The 16,166-nt window shown below is 48.7% G+C and overlaps 1 protein-coding gene across 1 annotated transcript; it reads left to right on the plus strand.

Annotated features, from left to right (window-relative positions):
- Positions 1 to 7,721: 7,721 nt before the first annotated feature.
- On the plus strand, positions 7,722 to 14,655 carry WAS (WASP actin nucleation promoting factor). Its single transcript, XM_019714354.3, has 12 exons — positions 7,722 to 7,958; positions 8,319 to 8,459; positions 9,445 to 9,531; positions 9,633 to 9,735; positions 9,847 to 9,888; positions 9,982 to 10,035; positions 10,716 to 10,890; positions 11,880 to 11,922; positions 12,124 to 12,277; positions 12,474 to 12,889; positions 13,146 to 13,260; positions 14,352 to 14,655. Exons 1-12 carry the CDS (start codon positions 7,827 to 7,829, stop codon positions 14,405 to 14,407), a joined length of 1,518 nt encoding a protein of 505 aa, XP_019569913.2. The 5' UTR covers positions 7,722 to 7,826; the 3' UTR covers positions 14,408 to 14,655.
- Positions 14,656 to 16,166: the final 1,511 nt, after the last annotated feature.

Below are 16,166 nucleotides of genomic sequence, written 5' to 3' on the forward strand. Positions count from 1 at the left end.
AAGCAGATACTCAGAGTGTTGTGGAGAAAACAGAGATTCTGTATGGTACCTGGCCCCACTCATTGCCAAACACCCGGCACTGCTATAATTCTTAGTAATTCAAATTTTACACGGGGGAGTTCATCTGTTTTTGATAAGACTATTACTAATTAAGCAGAAAAAAAACTTTGAAAAGATTTTCTTTCTTTTTTTTTTTAATCCCTGTCTCCAGAAATGCTCCAGGGCCCTTCAGCCCAGCCCTGCCCCCACCCCTACCCCCACCTCACTTTATAGCTTACCCCCATGCCTGGGCAACCAAATATTTTTTAAACACTGGCAAAATGTCCTTCAGTCCTTAATCAAAGAAAATTAAAAAGTGAAAAAATTATTTAAAAGATTTTGCTTCAATTTTAAGAGAAGAGCATCATTAACAATAAATAAGTTTTTAAAACTTCCTGACCAACGTGTAGCACTCACACAAGCTATGCTAATACTATGCATATGTACAGATTTGTCACCCAATATTTTGAAAGCTCCATTGATCATAAGATTGTAAATACATTGTGTTTTCCCATAGTTGCCAAACTTAGCCCCCGCCTCCCCCCAAAAAAAAACAACAACCTTCTTTTTCTCTTCAAGTTGTCTGTAATCAAGATCTAAACTGGGGGTGACAATGATGAAATCTGTATAATTTAAAGGTCCACAGACATACAATGCAAGCTATATTTATTGGAGGTTTTTTAAAAACAAACGTTTTGTTTTATTCAAATAGGTTCATCCCTTTATTCATAAGCTAAAACTTTTCTTTTGTTCCCCTGTCTTCTTTATTTGTATCACTTTTGGGTGGATTTCTGTAAAAAACAAAACTATATAGCTTATTGCATGTTGGATTATACCATACTTTAGGGCAATATCCCCCCCAAAAAAAACTGCACCCCTCACTAACTATGGCCCCTGAATGGAGATACTAAACTGAAGTATACATGTTGCAAACCCAGCCACCATCAGAAACATTCAGTGATGTTAAAGTGCCCACACTTTAACCGAACCTTTGATTTGTTCTACCCAGCACCCCAAGTGCCTTTACATGCACTAAAATATCTTCCTCAGGATCAGAACTGATACAAAGGCTGGCTTGTGTTTTCAGCAGTGGAGGCAACCCTGGGCATAGACTTGAAGTTTCCAAGCGTATTAAGGTGAAGCCAGGGGGCTCAGGACTCAGGCTTTCCTAAAATTGGGGGCACCTTGTTCAATTATCTACAGTCTCCTCCCTCTATGCATATGACTGATCTAGGGGAGTGAACTGGGGCCCCACAGCTCCATTTATATAATCTATATATCCCTATAAATCATGTATTTATTTATAGACATTTATATATTTTATAACATTATATATTTATAATGTAAAAATTGCAAACTCTAAAGTAGGTAACTAGCTATATCACCTATGATGTGTATTAAATAACACATGGCAATCACAGCAATCCTGTCCTGTCTGACCAGGCCTAATGCTCCAAAACCATCACTTTGTGCACTGAAAACTGGGCAAAGTGTTATTCTCTTAAACACACTTTGTCAAAGGCCTCACTGTTAGGGCTTTTAATTGCTGTAAACTTTGTACTCAGGAGGAGTAAAATTAATAATTTTAGTACACTGAATCCGAAAACCGCAAGATGTTCGCTGGATTGATGGTATCGGGAGAGCCAGACACCCCACTCTGCCTGTCTCACTGTGACAGGATTTAATTTTATTATCATACTGTCATGCGGGGTGGCCTGCGGGGGTCTCAGCTCCCGCTCCCCACATAAGAATGCAGGACACGGTGAGGCCAAAAAGGAACACCCACGGAGCCATAGATAGGGGAGTCATATCACTATAGTCTCACTGGAGGCTGGATTCACACGACGTGCAACCTGCTGTCCTCTTTTCTGCCAACCGACTCCCACTCCCCAGTGCAGCCACGGCAGTTATATCAGTGGCCAATGGCTCACTGGTTACAGCTGACGGCCAACTAGCCACAGCTGATGGCCATGCAATCACAGTTGATGGCCATTTACTACCTGAGTGAGCACCTTTCCACGTGAGGCCGAGAGCCTGGAAACTGCTCTCTGGGGCTCTGTCCCCACACATACCTTACGACAGTTTTCCTAAAACCCAAACTCAAAGAACGCTTTTTGTTTTGAGGTAACTAGAGAATAAACAAACACCAAGAATCACTGGTGCAGGCATGAAAACCCTACTGGGTTTGTGACTGCATCACCCAGCACACCGGGCGCCAAGCCCTGATGTGATCTCACTAATCACCAACAATAAACACCACCTTCTACCACTTCTACAGGTGAAAAATCTGAGCCTCTGGGGTGATATTTGATTCCACCGGCACAAATCCCCAAAGCCTCTCTTCAGCTGCCCAACACACTGGTCTGTCATCCAGTGCACATGCCCAGAACCCGTGACCAATGGGAGTCTGGCGCACGGGAGCGGGGGCGGGGCTATGTCATTCCGGGAGGCGGGGGTATCCTTAAAGAATAGTAAGGCCGAGAATGTGCCATCGACCAATCAGATCCTACGGCGGCCCCAGCCTGCTGTTCCCACCCTTGAGCCAACTGCCGGCTCCAGCGTGTTGACAACAATCGCAGCGGGGGCGGGGGGGGGGGGGTGTGTGTGAAAGTGGTTAAGATGGCGGATGTGAGAGAGGCCAAGGGCGTGGCCACAGAGAGTGAGGTCCACCGAGGTGGGTGGGAGTCGGAAGGATGGGGTGGGGGTCTTGGGGCAACCGGGATTGCGACATAACCCTCTCCGTTAGGGGATGAGGCAGCCTTCGTATTCCTCCCCCACAAACAAAATGGTATGTTTCAAGATGACCGCCCCCTCCCCAGTGGTACGATCCTGGGCGGACTGTTCCATTTTGCGTTCCTTCCTACGCCTGCTGTGGTCCATTCCTGGCTGCTGCCGTTAACCATTATGGGTTCACAGGCAACCCATAGGACATCCAGACTGGGAAGTGGACACACCTTGAGTCGTGCACACAGCGGTTTGGGCACTCATGAGGTCACACACATTGGGGAGTAGACACCCCTAGGGTCATAAGCTCATGTGTGGACACTTCTCGTGTCACAGGCTGGGTAATGGACACTTGGGGTCAAATATTGAGATGCAGGGAGGTAGGGAACACCCATCTAGGGAGAGTTGGTGTGACTTTGAGGGTGTGGGCAGTGAAGGGACTAGGAGGGGTCCTCTGGCTCCCTGGCCAGCAGCCACAAATCTAGAAGGGAAGGAGAGGGCTGGCTGACACAGTGATTTCCTGTGCAGGTGGGGGGAGTAGGGCGGAAAACGTGATGGGTGAGACCTCTGAGGTTGGCAGGAAGGGCTCCAGGAACATATCACAGCCCTGGAGGAGTCTGGCCAGGCCCACGGAATGGGTCTCTGAGATGGGCTTTGCAGCATGGGGAAAGTAGAGAAAGAGTAGTGGGAAGGTGGTCATGTGTTCTGGGTCTCTGACCATCTGCCAATGGTGGTGGGACCTGAAAGTCTGATGGAGGAGGGTGAGGAGAGGGTGGAGAGGACACAGAATGCTAGGCTGAAGGGATGATAGTTCATGTGTCCAAGTTACTTATCTATTTCATAAAAACAACAATACATAATTAGCATGTTAAGCTCTGTCCTGATCACTGTACATGAGTAATCTCGTTTAGTCAACAACCTTAACTGCTATTACTGTCTTCACTTTATGGAGGAGAGAACTGAGGCACTGAGAGGTTACCAGACTAAGTAGCTGGTAAGTGCCAGATCCAGGCTATAGGGCTCCAGAATCTGTGGTTCTACCCACTGAACCATTCTTATTTCTACATGTGTCTCTGCTTTTCTGTGCTTAACTTGTCCTCACTCCACCCCCACCAGGACTAGAAATCAGCTGTGGGGACAGAGCCCCAGAGAGCAGTTTCCAGGCTCTTGGCCTCACGTGGAAAGGTACTGGCTCGGGTAGTAGATGGCCATCAGCTGTAACTAGTTGGCCATCAGCTGTTACCAGTTAACCATTAGCCACTAATATAACTGCCATGGCTAAGCTAGCAAGCACAGATTACAGTTAGCAAGTGGGGTTGGAGGGCAGAGAAGTGGACGGCAGGTTGTGGATAGTGTGGATCCTGTTTCCTGTGTCTCCAACCCAGCCGCCAGTGAGACTGTAGTGGTATGACTCCCCTATCCATGGCTCGGTGGGTGTTCCTTTTTGGCCTCACCATGTCCTGCGTTCTTATGTGGGGAGTGGGACCAGAGACCCTGCATGACATCCCGTGTGACATCAACCCCTTCCCTGAGGGTTCGTAAAGCACCCATTTGCCCTTAGCATCAGTGAACAATGTAAACATCTCTGTGGGAGGGGCTGGCCCCTGCACACTCTGGAGTTGAGTTGTTTTTCTTTCCCCTTCCCCTAGGCATGGGGGTGAAGAGATGACAGAGGGGCCTTGTGGGAAGAGGACAGTAAATCACAGCATAGAAATCTAGACTGTACAATGATTATTCAACAAATACTGGTTGAGCTTTTGCATGCAGGATCCTGTGCTAGGGTGGTGGGGATATGGCAATGAACAAGACAGACAAGGGTCCTGATCCTTCCTGCTCTGGGGGTGTATTTTGGGAATGCCTGGTAGGCAGACTTTGGTTGTCAGAGTAATGGGAGTGCCTCAGCATTGAATGGGCAGTGTCCCGAAATGCTGGGGGACAGCCCCACACCACCAAGACTTGTAACATACATGAATGTCATTCCAGGATGGTAAAAGGAGGCCTGCCCAAAGGCTTCTTATTAAAAGGGAGCATTGGGTTGGAGAGTTGAGAACTGCTGTTTTCTTAGGGTGGGATTGTCCCTAGGAAGTAGCCCTCATGGACATGAAGGACTGTGAGGGGCTGGAAGGTAAGGGGAGGAGAAGGATGGTGTGGCAATGGAAATTCTGCCATCTTGACGTCAGTTTGGTCTTAGCGGCCTCCCAATGCCTATATCTCCTCCATGGACTCAGTCACACAGTGGTGATTCGGTTAGGAGAGACACCCCCTCTGTCTTCTTACCTACTTAGGGCTTGAGGCTCGATCTTGTAGGCAATATCCTCTCAAAATAAAGGAAAAGAAGCACAGGATATAAACAAGAAGTGACTCTCCATCTGGTAACCCCTGGGGGCATTGGCAGAGGGAGGTGGAGAGGGAACATTAGGTGAATGTAAGTTATTGGGCACATCCTAGTTCTTGGGGTTTCCTGGGCATTCACTGGATTGCTAAGAAGTAAGTTAGAACTTCTGCTCCCAGCTGTGGTGGACTGAATTGTATTCGACCCACTCTCCAGCTGAGAGTAGCCAGAAAGGTTGGACTAATGTATTGTTCTTTTTAACTCTATTTGAAGGTCCAGGAGAACAAGTAACCTGTGAAGTCATCACCTCCCCAAATACTGTCATACAGTGCAGAAAAGCAAGAGTAGATGGGGACACATAACAATAAAATAAACCAACTCCTAATTATTAATGCAGATCAACGGAGTAAGTCAATAATCTGAACATGAAAAATGGTATTAAGATGATTAATCACTCTTTTAAGATGGAGAAACTCATGCTATTGACTTTATTTCAGGGACTGAAATAAAAATCTACTTTAGCTTTTTTATTTAGAGAAAAATTTTAAACCTGTCTGCCACTTAGAAGTAAGAACAGAAAATATAAAACTTTTAAATGTTAATTGAAACAGCAACCAGCAAATGTAGCAGAGGTTTAAGGCCCCCTGATGTAGACTTAAAAGGGACAGATGTAGGGTCAGAGAGAGAAGGAGTAGGGAGGAGGAGAACAAAAGACAGAGAAGGAGCAGAAGAATTTTGTATCAGCCCCCATGTGGCACTTCACAGTTTCGGAGCTCACATAACTGTCCTCTGCTCCGTCACTCATAAGCTATGTGATCTTAAGTGAGCTAAGCTTCTGTGGGCCCCAGCTTCCCAACCAGTAAAATGGGGGTGACAGTAGTGCTTCGTGTCGTCTGTGAATGTAAAATGAGTTAACACATGAAAGGCATTTAGAAAAAGCTCAGAAAACACTCAACCAGTTAGACATTAATCCCTCATTCATTCCTTTATTTACTGTCTAGTTTGTGCCAGGTACTGGGTATATGCTTGGCACTTAGAGCTCAATGAGTAGTGTTAAAATGAATGAATGCAGTGGCGTTTTAAGGAAAAGCAGGGGCTTGCCCTAATGGACAAGCTGGAAGGTGCCCCAGGCCTGGAGGGAGGAAATCACCTGATGAGTTGGTGGCACCATAAACTAAATTGTGAGGGGGGAGAGGAGGGAAGTTGGCTTGAATTGCTACACAAGAAGGGGCTTTGAACTGAGGCTTAGGAGAGAAGCTTTGAACTTGTGGGCATGGGGAGCCTAGCAGGTTTCCAGGCAGGACTGTGGGTCCCACCTTGAGATGTGCTGTTGACCTTCAGGTACCCAGGAATGGCAGTCACACCCCAGACCTGCTCAGCTCCCCCAAACTGCTCTATGTGTGCCTGAGAGCTTTGCGTCCCCCCACCCTCCCCCGCATGGAAGACTGAGGCCCAGGGAGGAGTGGGAATAGCTAGCATTCACTTGGGGACAGTCTGGCATTATCTGGTACCTTTAGAGACATGCAAACCCTCCAGCCCCCTGACTCCCCTCCTGTGAGGGGATGCCTGTGTGACCAAGAAATGTGTACAGGAGTGAACACAGCAGCGTTGCTCCCAACAGCAAAAGCCAGAAACAGCCTAAATATCTGTTAACAAGAGAATGTGAATAAACAAGTTGTACAGTCACCCAATAGAATACTATATAGCAGTTCATATACTAAAAAATGAATAACTGCTACAGGCAAACACGAATCTTAGTAACAGACAGAAGGTGTGGAGCATAGTGATGAAAAGTGTGCCCCCTGGACCCAGCCTGCCTGGCATGCAATCTGGGCTCTCCCACTTGCTGGCTGGGGGCTACTGGGAAAATCACTTAACCACTGTGCCTCAGTTCTCTCATTTTCCTCTGTCAGATGGACACGGTAATAGTGTGTGTCCCACAGGCTGTTAAGAGGATTCAAATGAGTATTTACAAAGGGGTCAGAACAGTGCCTGGCATACATGTTCAGTACTACATGAATGTTGGTTAGATAAAAGTAAAATATTGAGTGGAGAGAAAGCAAATCTCTGAAGATGACATACTTCAAAAGTTTAGAAGCACTGAAAATGAAATATTTAGGCATTCATATATCCTATAAAATTCCTTTCTTCAAAAAGGGGTGATAACTAGAAAGTAATTTGTAATTTGGGAGGTGCGGGGAGGCAGGGGTAAGGGGTGGGGAAGTGAGCTGTGTTGTTGGGGGTCTCAGGAGAGGGATGGGATCCCAGGTGCTCACTGTGTAATTAAAGGAAACGTTTTAGCACAGTAATCCTTCAGCACTAGGGGCCTTGAACCCTAGGCCCAGGCTAACTGGGTGCTGTGGGAGGAAGGAGGCTGCCCAGCCCCATGACTGTTCCCCACCACTGCAGCGTGCCTTGCGGAAGTGCTGTAGTGGCCTAGCTCTTGCTGTCAGCCAATCAGAGGGAGATGGGCCCCAGAGAGTAAGAAAGAAGGAGGAAGACATGAACTGGTCCAAAAGATGAGTTTAACCAGTCAAGTGGAGGAGGGCCCCAGTCTGGTAGAGGGTCCAAGCTTGTTCTAGGGAGGAGGAGGCCAGGCCCACCGAGGGGCCCCTGGAGGACTTGTTTCCCTTGTGGTTTTTTGTACTTCCTGTTCCCTGCTCACTGCGGAAGTTCCTCTTCTTACCCTGCATTCAGAGCCTAGCTGGAGAGGACAAGGGCAGGAGGCACCATGAGTGGGGGCCCTGCGGGAGGCAAGCCTGGGGGCCGTGGAGCGTCGGCAGTTCAGCAGAACATACCCTCCACCCTCCTCCGTGACCATGAGAACCAGCGACTCTTCGAGATGCTCGGACGGAAATGCTGGGTGAGCTGGGGATCACCTAGCCCTCCCTGTCTCTCTCCCTTTCCTCCTCTTCCTCCTCATCTTTCTCATCCTCCCCGTCTCCTCATTTCCTCCCTTTCCTCTCTCCTTATCTTCCCCATTCTTCCCCTCTCCTCCCCTTTCTTCCCCTCTTCTCCTTTCCATCTCCATCATCTCCTCTCCTAGAATCCATTTCTCCCCATTCACCAATCCCAGAGAGACCTCCATGTCTGTTCACTTTCTCTCTGGTTGTGGCCCTTCCTTGGGTGCTGACAGCCGTGGGTACGGAAGGACCAGGTCTGGCTCCCAGACTCTCTGGTTGCCCCTGACCAGACTGCACTGAGCTCCGCTCTCCCTTCCCAGACGCTGGCCACTGCGGTTGTTCAACTGTACCTGGCGCTGCCCCGTGGAGCTGAGCGCTGGACCAAGGAACATTGTGGGGCTGTGTGCTTCGTGAAGGATAACCCCCAGAAGTCATACTTCATCCGCCTTTACGGCCTTCAGGTGATCCCCACTCCTCACTGGACATGCAAACCAGTTTTCAACCCACAAAAAGATCTGGGTCCATAGCCCTGAACCCTTGGACAGATCAGTGAACCCCTGGACCCCAGAACCAAAGACTTCATCCAGATGTCAGACTCTGGTTTGCCTTTCTAAGTCTGCGATGATTGACTCCAGAGTCTCTATGTCACCACCTATAACTCACCACATATTAGCATACCTCCTAAGTCTAATCTGTTCCACAAACTCCCCCCAAAAATGAGAACTGTATTTTTACCTGCACCTTAAATCTGCTCTAGAGCCACAGTTTGGGTCTCAGGAATCCCCCATCAAAACTTCTGGACCTCAGATGTTTGCCTAGCTCCTAAGTCATAAATCTATTCCACAAATCCCCAACCTGAATATGCCGTTGGGTCAAACTCCAAATTTGTCCTTTTAAACCCACAGCCTGGACCTCAGCTTTCCTGAATCTGTTCCACAAACCCCCAACCTGAACTCCCCAGACACATACCTCCCATTCATCCTTCTAAACCCATAAAGATGAACTCAGCATGACCACATCAAGATCCCAGGACCATCAAATACTGAAATCCTAAGCCATAAAACTCTGCTCCACAAACCTCAACCCCAACTCCAAATACTGGAGCCCTGCCTGCCCAAATGAAGGCCCCCATTGTGGGGGTACGGGCTGGAGTCTAGAATGGTCTCAGTTTCCTAAGACAGGAGCCACAAATCCTCAAATTCAAGCCCCCAAAGTCCCACAGCTAGGATCCCAAACCCCAAATTCAAAGATCTCACTGCAGTGTGTAACTCCCATACTGTACCCCAATCCTCCACATCTGACCCCTAGACCCCCAACTCTTCTGATGCCGAATTGGAAACCTCCAAATCAGATCCTGGGGCCCCAAATTTGGACACATGTTCCCTGCCCAGATAACAGAGACCTGCCCTACGTGTCTCAGTGCCAGTGTGTTCCCCACCTCTCCAGGCAGGCCAGCTGCTCTGGGAACAGGAGCTGTACTCACAGCTGGTCTACTCCACTCCCACCCCCTTCTTCCACACCTTCGCTGGAGACGTAAGTGACCACCCAACCCCTGGGCCTCAGTTGGGCTGTGGGGAGGAGATGGGAAAGGTGGGGGATGGGCCTGGGAGGCTGTTGACCCAAGGTGTACGCAGGACTGCCAAGCGGGGCTGAACTTTGCAGACGAGGGTGAGGCCCAGGCCTTCCAGGCCCTGGTACAGGAGAAGATACAAAAAAGGAATCAGAGGCAAAGTGGAGGTAAGGAGGCCTTAGAGGAGGAAAGGGGGTTGGGCAGAGGTGAATGAAGACTGGGGAGCTGGAAAAGCCCCTCTCATGGTTCTGGTTCCCAATTCACCTGTCTCTCCACAGACAGACGCCAGCTACCCCCACCACCAGCACCAGCCAGTGAAGGTGAGTCCTCTAGTGCAAGTAGGGGTAATAACGGGCTAGCCCAGGAACCCGTGGCAGGGTTGTGATAGCTCTCTGTCCATTCCATCTTCCCAGAGAGAAGAGGAGGGCTCCCACCCCTGCCCCTCCACCCAGGTGGAGACCAAGGCGGTGAGTGCTGATTCTTCCATGTCCCTGGGTGGATGGGTGGGTTAGGGTGTGGATGGATGAGTAATTTGGTGGGTGCAGAGATAAGTGGGTGAATGGGTGGGTAGAAGGGTGGATGGATTGGTGGTGGGTAGATGGTTGAGTGGGGGGATGTATTGATGGGAGGATGAAAATATAGATAGATATATAGATGTATAGGTGAGTGTATAAATGCACAGGTGAATTGGTGTGTGGCTAAGTGGATGAATGGATAGATGACTGAGTAAATTAACGAATGAGTGAGTGAGTGATTGAATGAACCGAACAGTAAATAATTGCATAAGTGACATAAAATTTCAATCAGTGAAAAAAACAATGATTGAATGAATGAAAGAAGGAAGGAATGAGTGAGTGAGTGAATAATTTAATAAACTAGTCAGTGAGCCAGTGAATGAATGAGTCAATACTTAAGTGATAAGCATAAGTGAATGAATAAATAAATAAATCAGTGAATGTATGAATGGTTTGTGGGACCCACCCACCCACCCACTTTTCCATAAACCCTCCTTGGACCCCTCACCCATTCCCTCCATGATCATCAAACACACACAGAGATTCCCCCAACATACTTCCTGTCTCTCGCTCCTATGCTTTGATTGGTCGGTAAGTGGATCAACAGTCTAGTCACCCGATTTTCCCCACAGGCCCAGCAGCTGGTCCACCGTCCCTGGGGCTGGTGACAGTGGACATCCAGAACCCGGACATTACGAGTTCACGATACCGTGGGCTCCCAGTACCTGGGCCTGGCCCAGCTGATAAGAAACGCTCAGGGAAGAAAAAGATCAGCAAGGCTGATATTGGCGCACCCAGCGGATTCAAGTAAGAACCTCTCCCCAGTGGGCCCACAGATCCCTGGGAGGGGGGCAGATGAACAGGTGGGCAGAAGGAGAGCTGAGTGGATGGAAGGATGGGCAGATGGAGGGGTGGGCAGGTAGGCAGATGAGTGGAGGGGTGAGTAGGTGAAAGGCCAGGACTAGGGAGAGGCAAGTGAGGCACCAAGGTTGCAAAATTTATGGAGACAGTCAGTGGCAGTCATGCAAGTACAGTTCTCGACTCTGAGAGTGAGTGCCTCCTTAAATTTTGTACCCTAGGCACCTCACTTGCCTCACCCTAGTCCTACCCTGGGCTGGTGGGTGAGTAGATAGGTGGGTAGATGGATGAATGGATGAAATGGATGGGTGGGTTGGAGAATGAATGGATAGGTGGTTGGATGGATGGGTGGATAGGTAAATGGGAAATGGGTGAGTAGAAGGATGGGTGCGTGGATGAGTGTGTGGACAGATGGATATATAGGCTGACTGGTTCACAGTCAAGGTGGATGGGGATGGACAGGTGGCCAGACATGTGGATGAATGGACAGAAGTGTGTGATTGAATGGAGACAAATGAGTGGATGGATGGCAAGGTGAACACATAGGTAGATGGATGGGTAGATGGACAAGTGTGTGTGAGGACAGATCGATAGTCAAATGGATAAGCATAGGAGTGTGGGCAGATGAGTGGTGAGACAAATGTATGATAGGTCAGTGGTCTGACAGGTGAATGTGAATGGCTAGGTGGACAAATGGATGGGTGGATGGATGGTGGAAAAGGGATGGGTAGACAGATGGACACCACAAACTATGGACCCCTTCTAATTCCATAACTACTGTGCTCATTCATTCATTCATCCATTCATTCACTTATGGCTTATTCATTAATTCTGGCCCCTCAGAGTCCCTCTGGGCAGGAGCAGGCAGGAGGGCTTCATTAGGAAGGGAGGGAAGGAAGGGTACTGGGGCTTCACTGGGGTCTCTTCACCTCCCATAGACATGTCAGCCACGTGGGGTGGGATCCCCAGAATGGATTTGACGTGAGTAACTGCAAAGTCCCCTGGACCCCACTCAACTCCCACCTACCCTTCCATAGTCTACCAATCAGACCTACTCCCAGACCCCACTCTTCCCACACCTGTCTCAGATCCCTCTCTGGGATGGACCCAATGATAATCCATGCTCCTTTCCTCCCCACCTTATTTGCCCACTCCTGCCCTGGACTTTTTCCTCCCGGGTAGGTGAACAATCTGGACCCGGACCTGCGGAGCCTGTTCTCCAGGGCAGGAATCAGTGAGGCCCAGCTCACCGATGCTGAGACCTCCAAACTTATCTATGACTTCATTGAGGATCAGGGCGGGCTGGAAGCTGTACGGCAGGAGATGAGGCGCCAGGGTGAGTACCCTCTTCTGGACAGCCCCTTCTTCTCCAACCCAGGTAGCTGATTTCTGAAAGATACACTGCAGTCACTCAGTCCTCATGGAAACCCTTCTACCGGGAGTTGGTCAGTTGGGTACCCATTTTACAAATGAGCAAAACTGAAGCTTGGAACAAATTGTAATAACAGCAATATGTCATTTTCTGCCCTCAGAGCCACTTCCACCACCCCCACCACCATCCCGAGGAGGGAACCAGCCCCCCCGGCCCCCTACTGTGGGGAGTAACAAGGGTCGATCTGGTCCATTGCCCCCTGTTCCTTTGGGAGGTGCTCCACCCCCACCAACTCCACGGGGACCCCCACACCCGGGCCGAGGGGGCCCTCCACCACCACCCCCTCCAGCTACAGGACGTTCTGGGCCACCACCCCCTCCGCCCCCTGGAGCTGGGGGTCCACCAATGCCACCGCCACCACCGCCACCACCACCACCACCGCCACCACCCAGCTCTGGGGATGGGCCAGCCATTCCCCCACCCCCTCCTTCTCTGGGGACTATGGGGGGCCTGAGCCCTGGTGGGGGTCGGGGGGCACTTTTGGATCAAATCCGGCAGGGAATTCAGCTGAACAAGGTGAGGACCAGCAGGATGAAGTACTGGGTGTCTGGGACTGTGGGGTGTACTGTGCAAGTCAGGATATTAGTGGTTGGGGGCTGAGACTGACGGGGGTCCCAGGCTTTGGGGGTTCAGTGATAGGGTTGGGAGGTTGGTAGGAAGTGGTGGGCTTGGAGCCTTGAAGGGGACTGGGAGGTGTGGGGACGTGGGAAGGGGCAGGGAGAAGTGCTCTCATAACTCCCTGAGCCCCTGTGCTGCTCTCTGCTTGCTGCAGACCCCTGGGGCCTCAGAGAGCTCTGCACTGCAGCCACCACCTCAGAGCTCAGAGGGGCTGGTGGGGGCCCTGATGCACGTGATGCAGAAGAGAAGCAAAGCCATCCACTCCTCAGGTGAGACCCTGCCCTCCTCTGCCACCTGCGGGCTGCCCTCTCTGGAGCCCGTCCTACCAGGGCAGTGACCCTGCTTCCCAGGGCTAGTGTTGGCCTAAAAAAAAAGCCAACATTCTCCATCAATAGTAACATTAGCCCCATCTGTTGATGATAGTATTACTAACATGAATCTTGTATCAATCTCCTTTGTGACAATACTAACGCTGTCATTACATAACAGTAGTATAGTTACGCCTGTCTTTGACAATAATATTAACATTAATGCCAAGGTACATCCACACTATTGACATTAATCCCATTTGTTCAGTAGTGTTAACATCAGCTCATTAGGTGATGATAATACTATAAAGAACCCCATCTTCGACAGTAACAGTAACCCTAACTCCATGTAACAGTAACTCATTATGTGATAATGATAACCAACCCAATCTTTTTGCAATGATGTTAACATGAATCCCCTAGTGTGTCAACAATATTGTCACCATACAACAATTATGTGAGGATAATATGAACCTCAACTTTTATGTGACAATAACATAATTAACTCCAACTTTGCCAATAATATTAACATTAACCCTAGAGTGTGTCCACAAGGTTAACATGGATCCATTACATGACACTATTATAATGAACCTCATCTTTTGACAATATTATCATTAATCCCATTATATATCAACAGTATTAACATTAGCCCACTATAAAACAATAATATTATAATTTAGTCCACTTTTGCTAATAATATTTAAATTCACCCCATTAAGTGACAAACGTGTTAGCATTAACCCTTTGTGTGACAATAATATCCTAACTAACCACACAGTTTTTACAATAAATATTAACTTCAACTCCAACTAGAAGCTGGACCCCAGTAATAATCCCTATCTTGTCCCAAACAGAAACCCTAACTCTCCCTCCTCTGAGGAGGCCCCATCCTCATCCAACGCATCGGTCCCAGATCTGATTTCCTAGCAGGAGACCTCAGCCCCCCAGGGCCCTGAGTCCTGATCTTCCGGGCCCTAGGAAACCCCTTCCCCCAGGGCTCTTGAACCCTCCTGCTCATCCTGAATTCCACTTTTTCTGTCTCCCTCCAGACGAAGGAGAGGACCAGGCCGGAGATGATGATGAGGATGATGAATGGGATGACTGAGTCACCACCATCCCCACCTGTTCTGCGCCCCCTCGCCTAGCAACCACTGCTTGCTGCTTTCCTCTCTTGGCTTCCAGGCTCCCAAGGTGTATTTCTTCCCCATCAATCCTTCCAATGCTATTACCTCTGACTGGTCCCCACACTCGCCCTAGCAATAACCAGGGCCCCTTTTATACAAAATTTCTCAGTTCTCCTCACTCAAGGATTTTTAAACAAAAATAAAATAGCTGTCTTTCTGTTTCTCTAAATCTCAGTTTGTATACATTCCAAATGTAGGAATTTGGGGTCCTTTTCGCCCAAGGTCCCTTTTACTCATCTATCCCATTTCATTTACTTAGCCATACACGTATACAATCCATTCATTCATTTGTTCTCTCAGTCATTTAGCCTTTGTTTCCTTCTGTCCTTCTTTCTTTCAATAAGCATTTATTCCCAGGCACTACTTTAGAGACTGGGGATAAAGCATTGGAAAAAAATTGACTAAAATTCTTGCCCTAGTGGGACCAACATTCTGGGGATGGACATTCTAGGGGAGGAGACAGAAAAAAGAAAGAAAGAATCAGATGGAAACCAAAGATAATTGCAGATCATAAGTACTACATGCTGAGGAGAAATGACATTTAGATAACAGTGCTCAGGGAAAGCCAGGTGGAGGAGTAATAGTTATGCTGGACCTAAAGAGAGAGGAGTCAACTAGGGGAATATTTGGGGGAAGGGCATTCCAGACACAGGGAACAGCTAGTGCAAAGGCCCTGAGGTGGGGAAAAGGTCGGCATGAGCCAGTTGTGGTGAATGAGTGAGAGTTATTTTTTCATTCACTTACATATTTTTTAAAAACCATTTAATCAACACAGTACTAGATCAAGAGAGTACTAGATGGTCAGACTTCCCCACTCTCCAAGTACATAACAACTCACCCAGGATCCTGATGGGCAGAATCCCCCTCTCAATATTAAAATTTGGTTCTGCCCAGTCCCCAGTGCAAACCAAGTCTTGGTCAATGACAATGGAAGAGGCAAAGACTTACTAATCAGACAGACCTGCTCTAGAACCCAGGGAAGATGCCTCACCTCTGAGCCTCATCTATACAATGGGGGTAACAATATGTAACCGATTTCCATCTTGGATCCCATTCGGTCTCCCCTTCTCCTCCTCCAGGACTTGCTCTCCAGAAAAAAAAGGAGCAACTCAAAACTGTCCCTGGTGTTGAAAGCTATTTCCAAGGGAGTAATGACAAACTCCTGTACATTAAAACCTAGGGTCGCGGTGCCTACTCCTTCCCATTTCTGAACCTGGCGGATTGAAGATCTCAGGTAGCCTAACTTTAGAGGAGGAGGAGGTGAGAGGGGAGAAAGATAAAGGTGAGGAGGAATCCAGAGAGGGCAGGCTTCTTCCATCTGCGAGATGGAAGGTGCGGGTTGGGGGGTTAGGAGAAAAAAAGAAAAAGCCAGGTGGTGGGGGCAGCTGGGGTGGTGAGGTCGGAGATGTGGCTTTGCCCCATAAGAATTCCCCCAAAGCTGGGGAAGCTGGAGAAGGAGGGAGTCTCAGGTTCCCTTTAATTCTTTCATTATTCCTCACCCTCCATTCAACTTCCCACCCATCCCATCCAAGTCTCCAAGGTGAGCATGGAGTCTAGGAAGGTCTTGTCATATCACTTACCCCCACCCCCACCCTCCTGGCAAAGCCCTAGAAATCAGTGTTCGAGGACCCCTTAGGCAGGCTTTGTCCTAGAAAACTTTACAGCACACAACTTCTGAGT

Source organism: Rhinolophus sinicus, chromosome 18 (genome assembly GCF_057876585.1).
Source record: "Rhinolophus sinicus isolate RSI-liver-muscle chromosome 18, RSI-T2T, whole genome shotgun sequence".
Lineage (NCBI taxonomy): Eukaryota > Metazoa > Chordata > Mammalia > Chiroptera > Rhinolophidae > Rhinolophus > Rhinolophus sinicus.

Bases quoted from the DNA above. Each gene is read 5' to 3' on its own strand.
- WAS (XM_019714354.3), top strand. From the start codon at position 7,827: ATGAGTGGGGGCCCTGCGGGAGGCAAGCCTGGGGGCCGTGGAGCGTCG. The intron at 10,891-11,879 runs GTAAGAACCTCT...CACCTCCCATAG, and splicing joins GGCGCACCCAGCGGATTCAA to ACATGTCAGCCACGTGGGGT. The intron at 12,890-13,145 runs GTGAGGACCAGC...TGCTTGCTGCAG, and splicing joins AGGGAATTCAGCTGAACAAG to ACCCCTGGGGCCTCAGAGAG.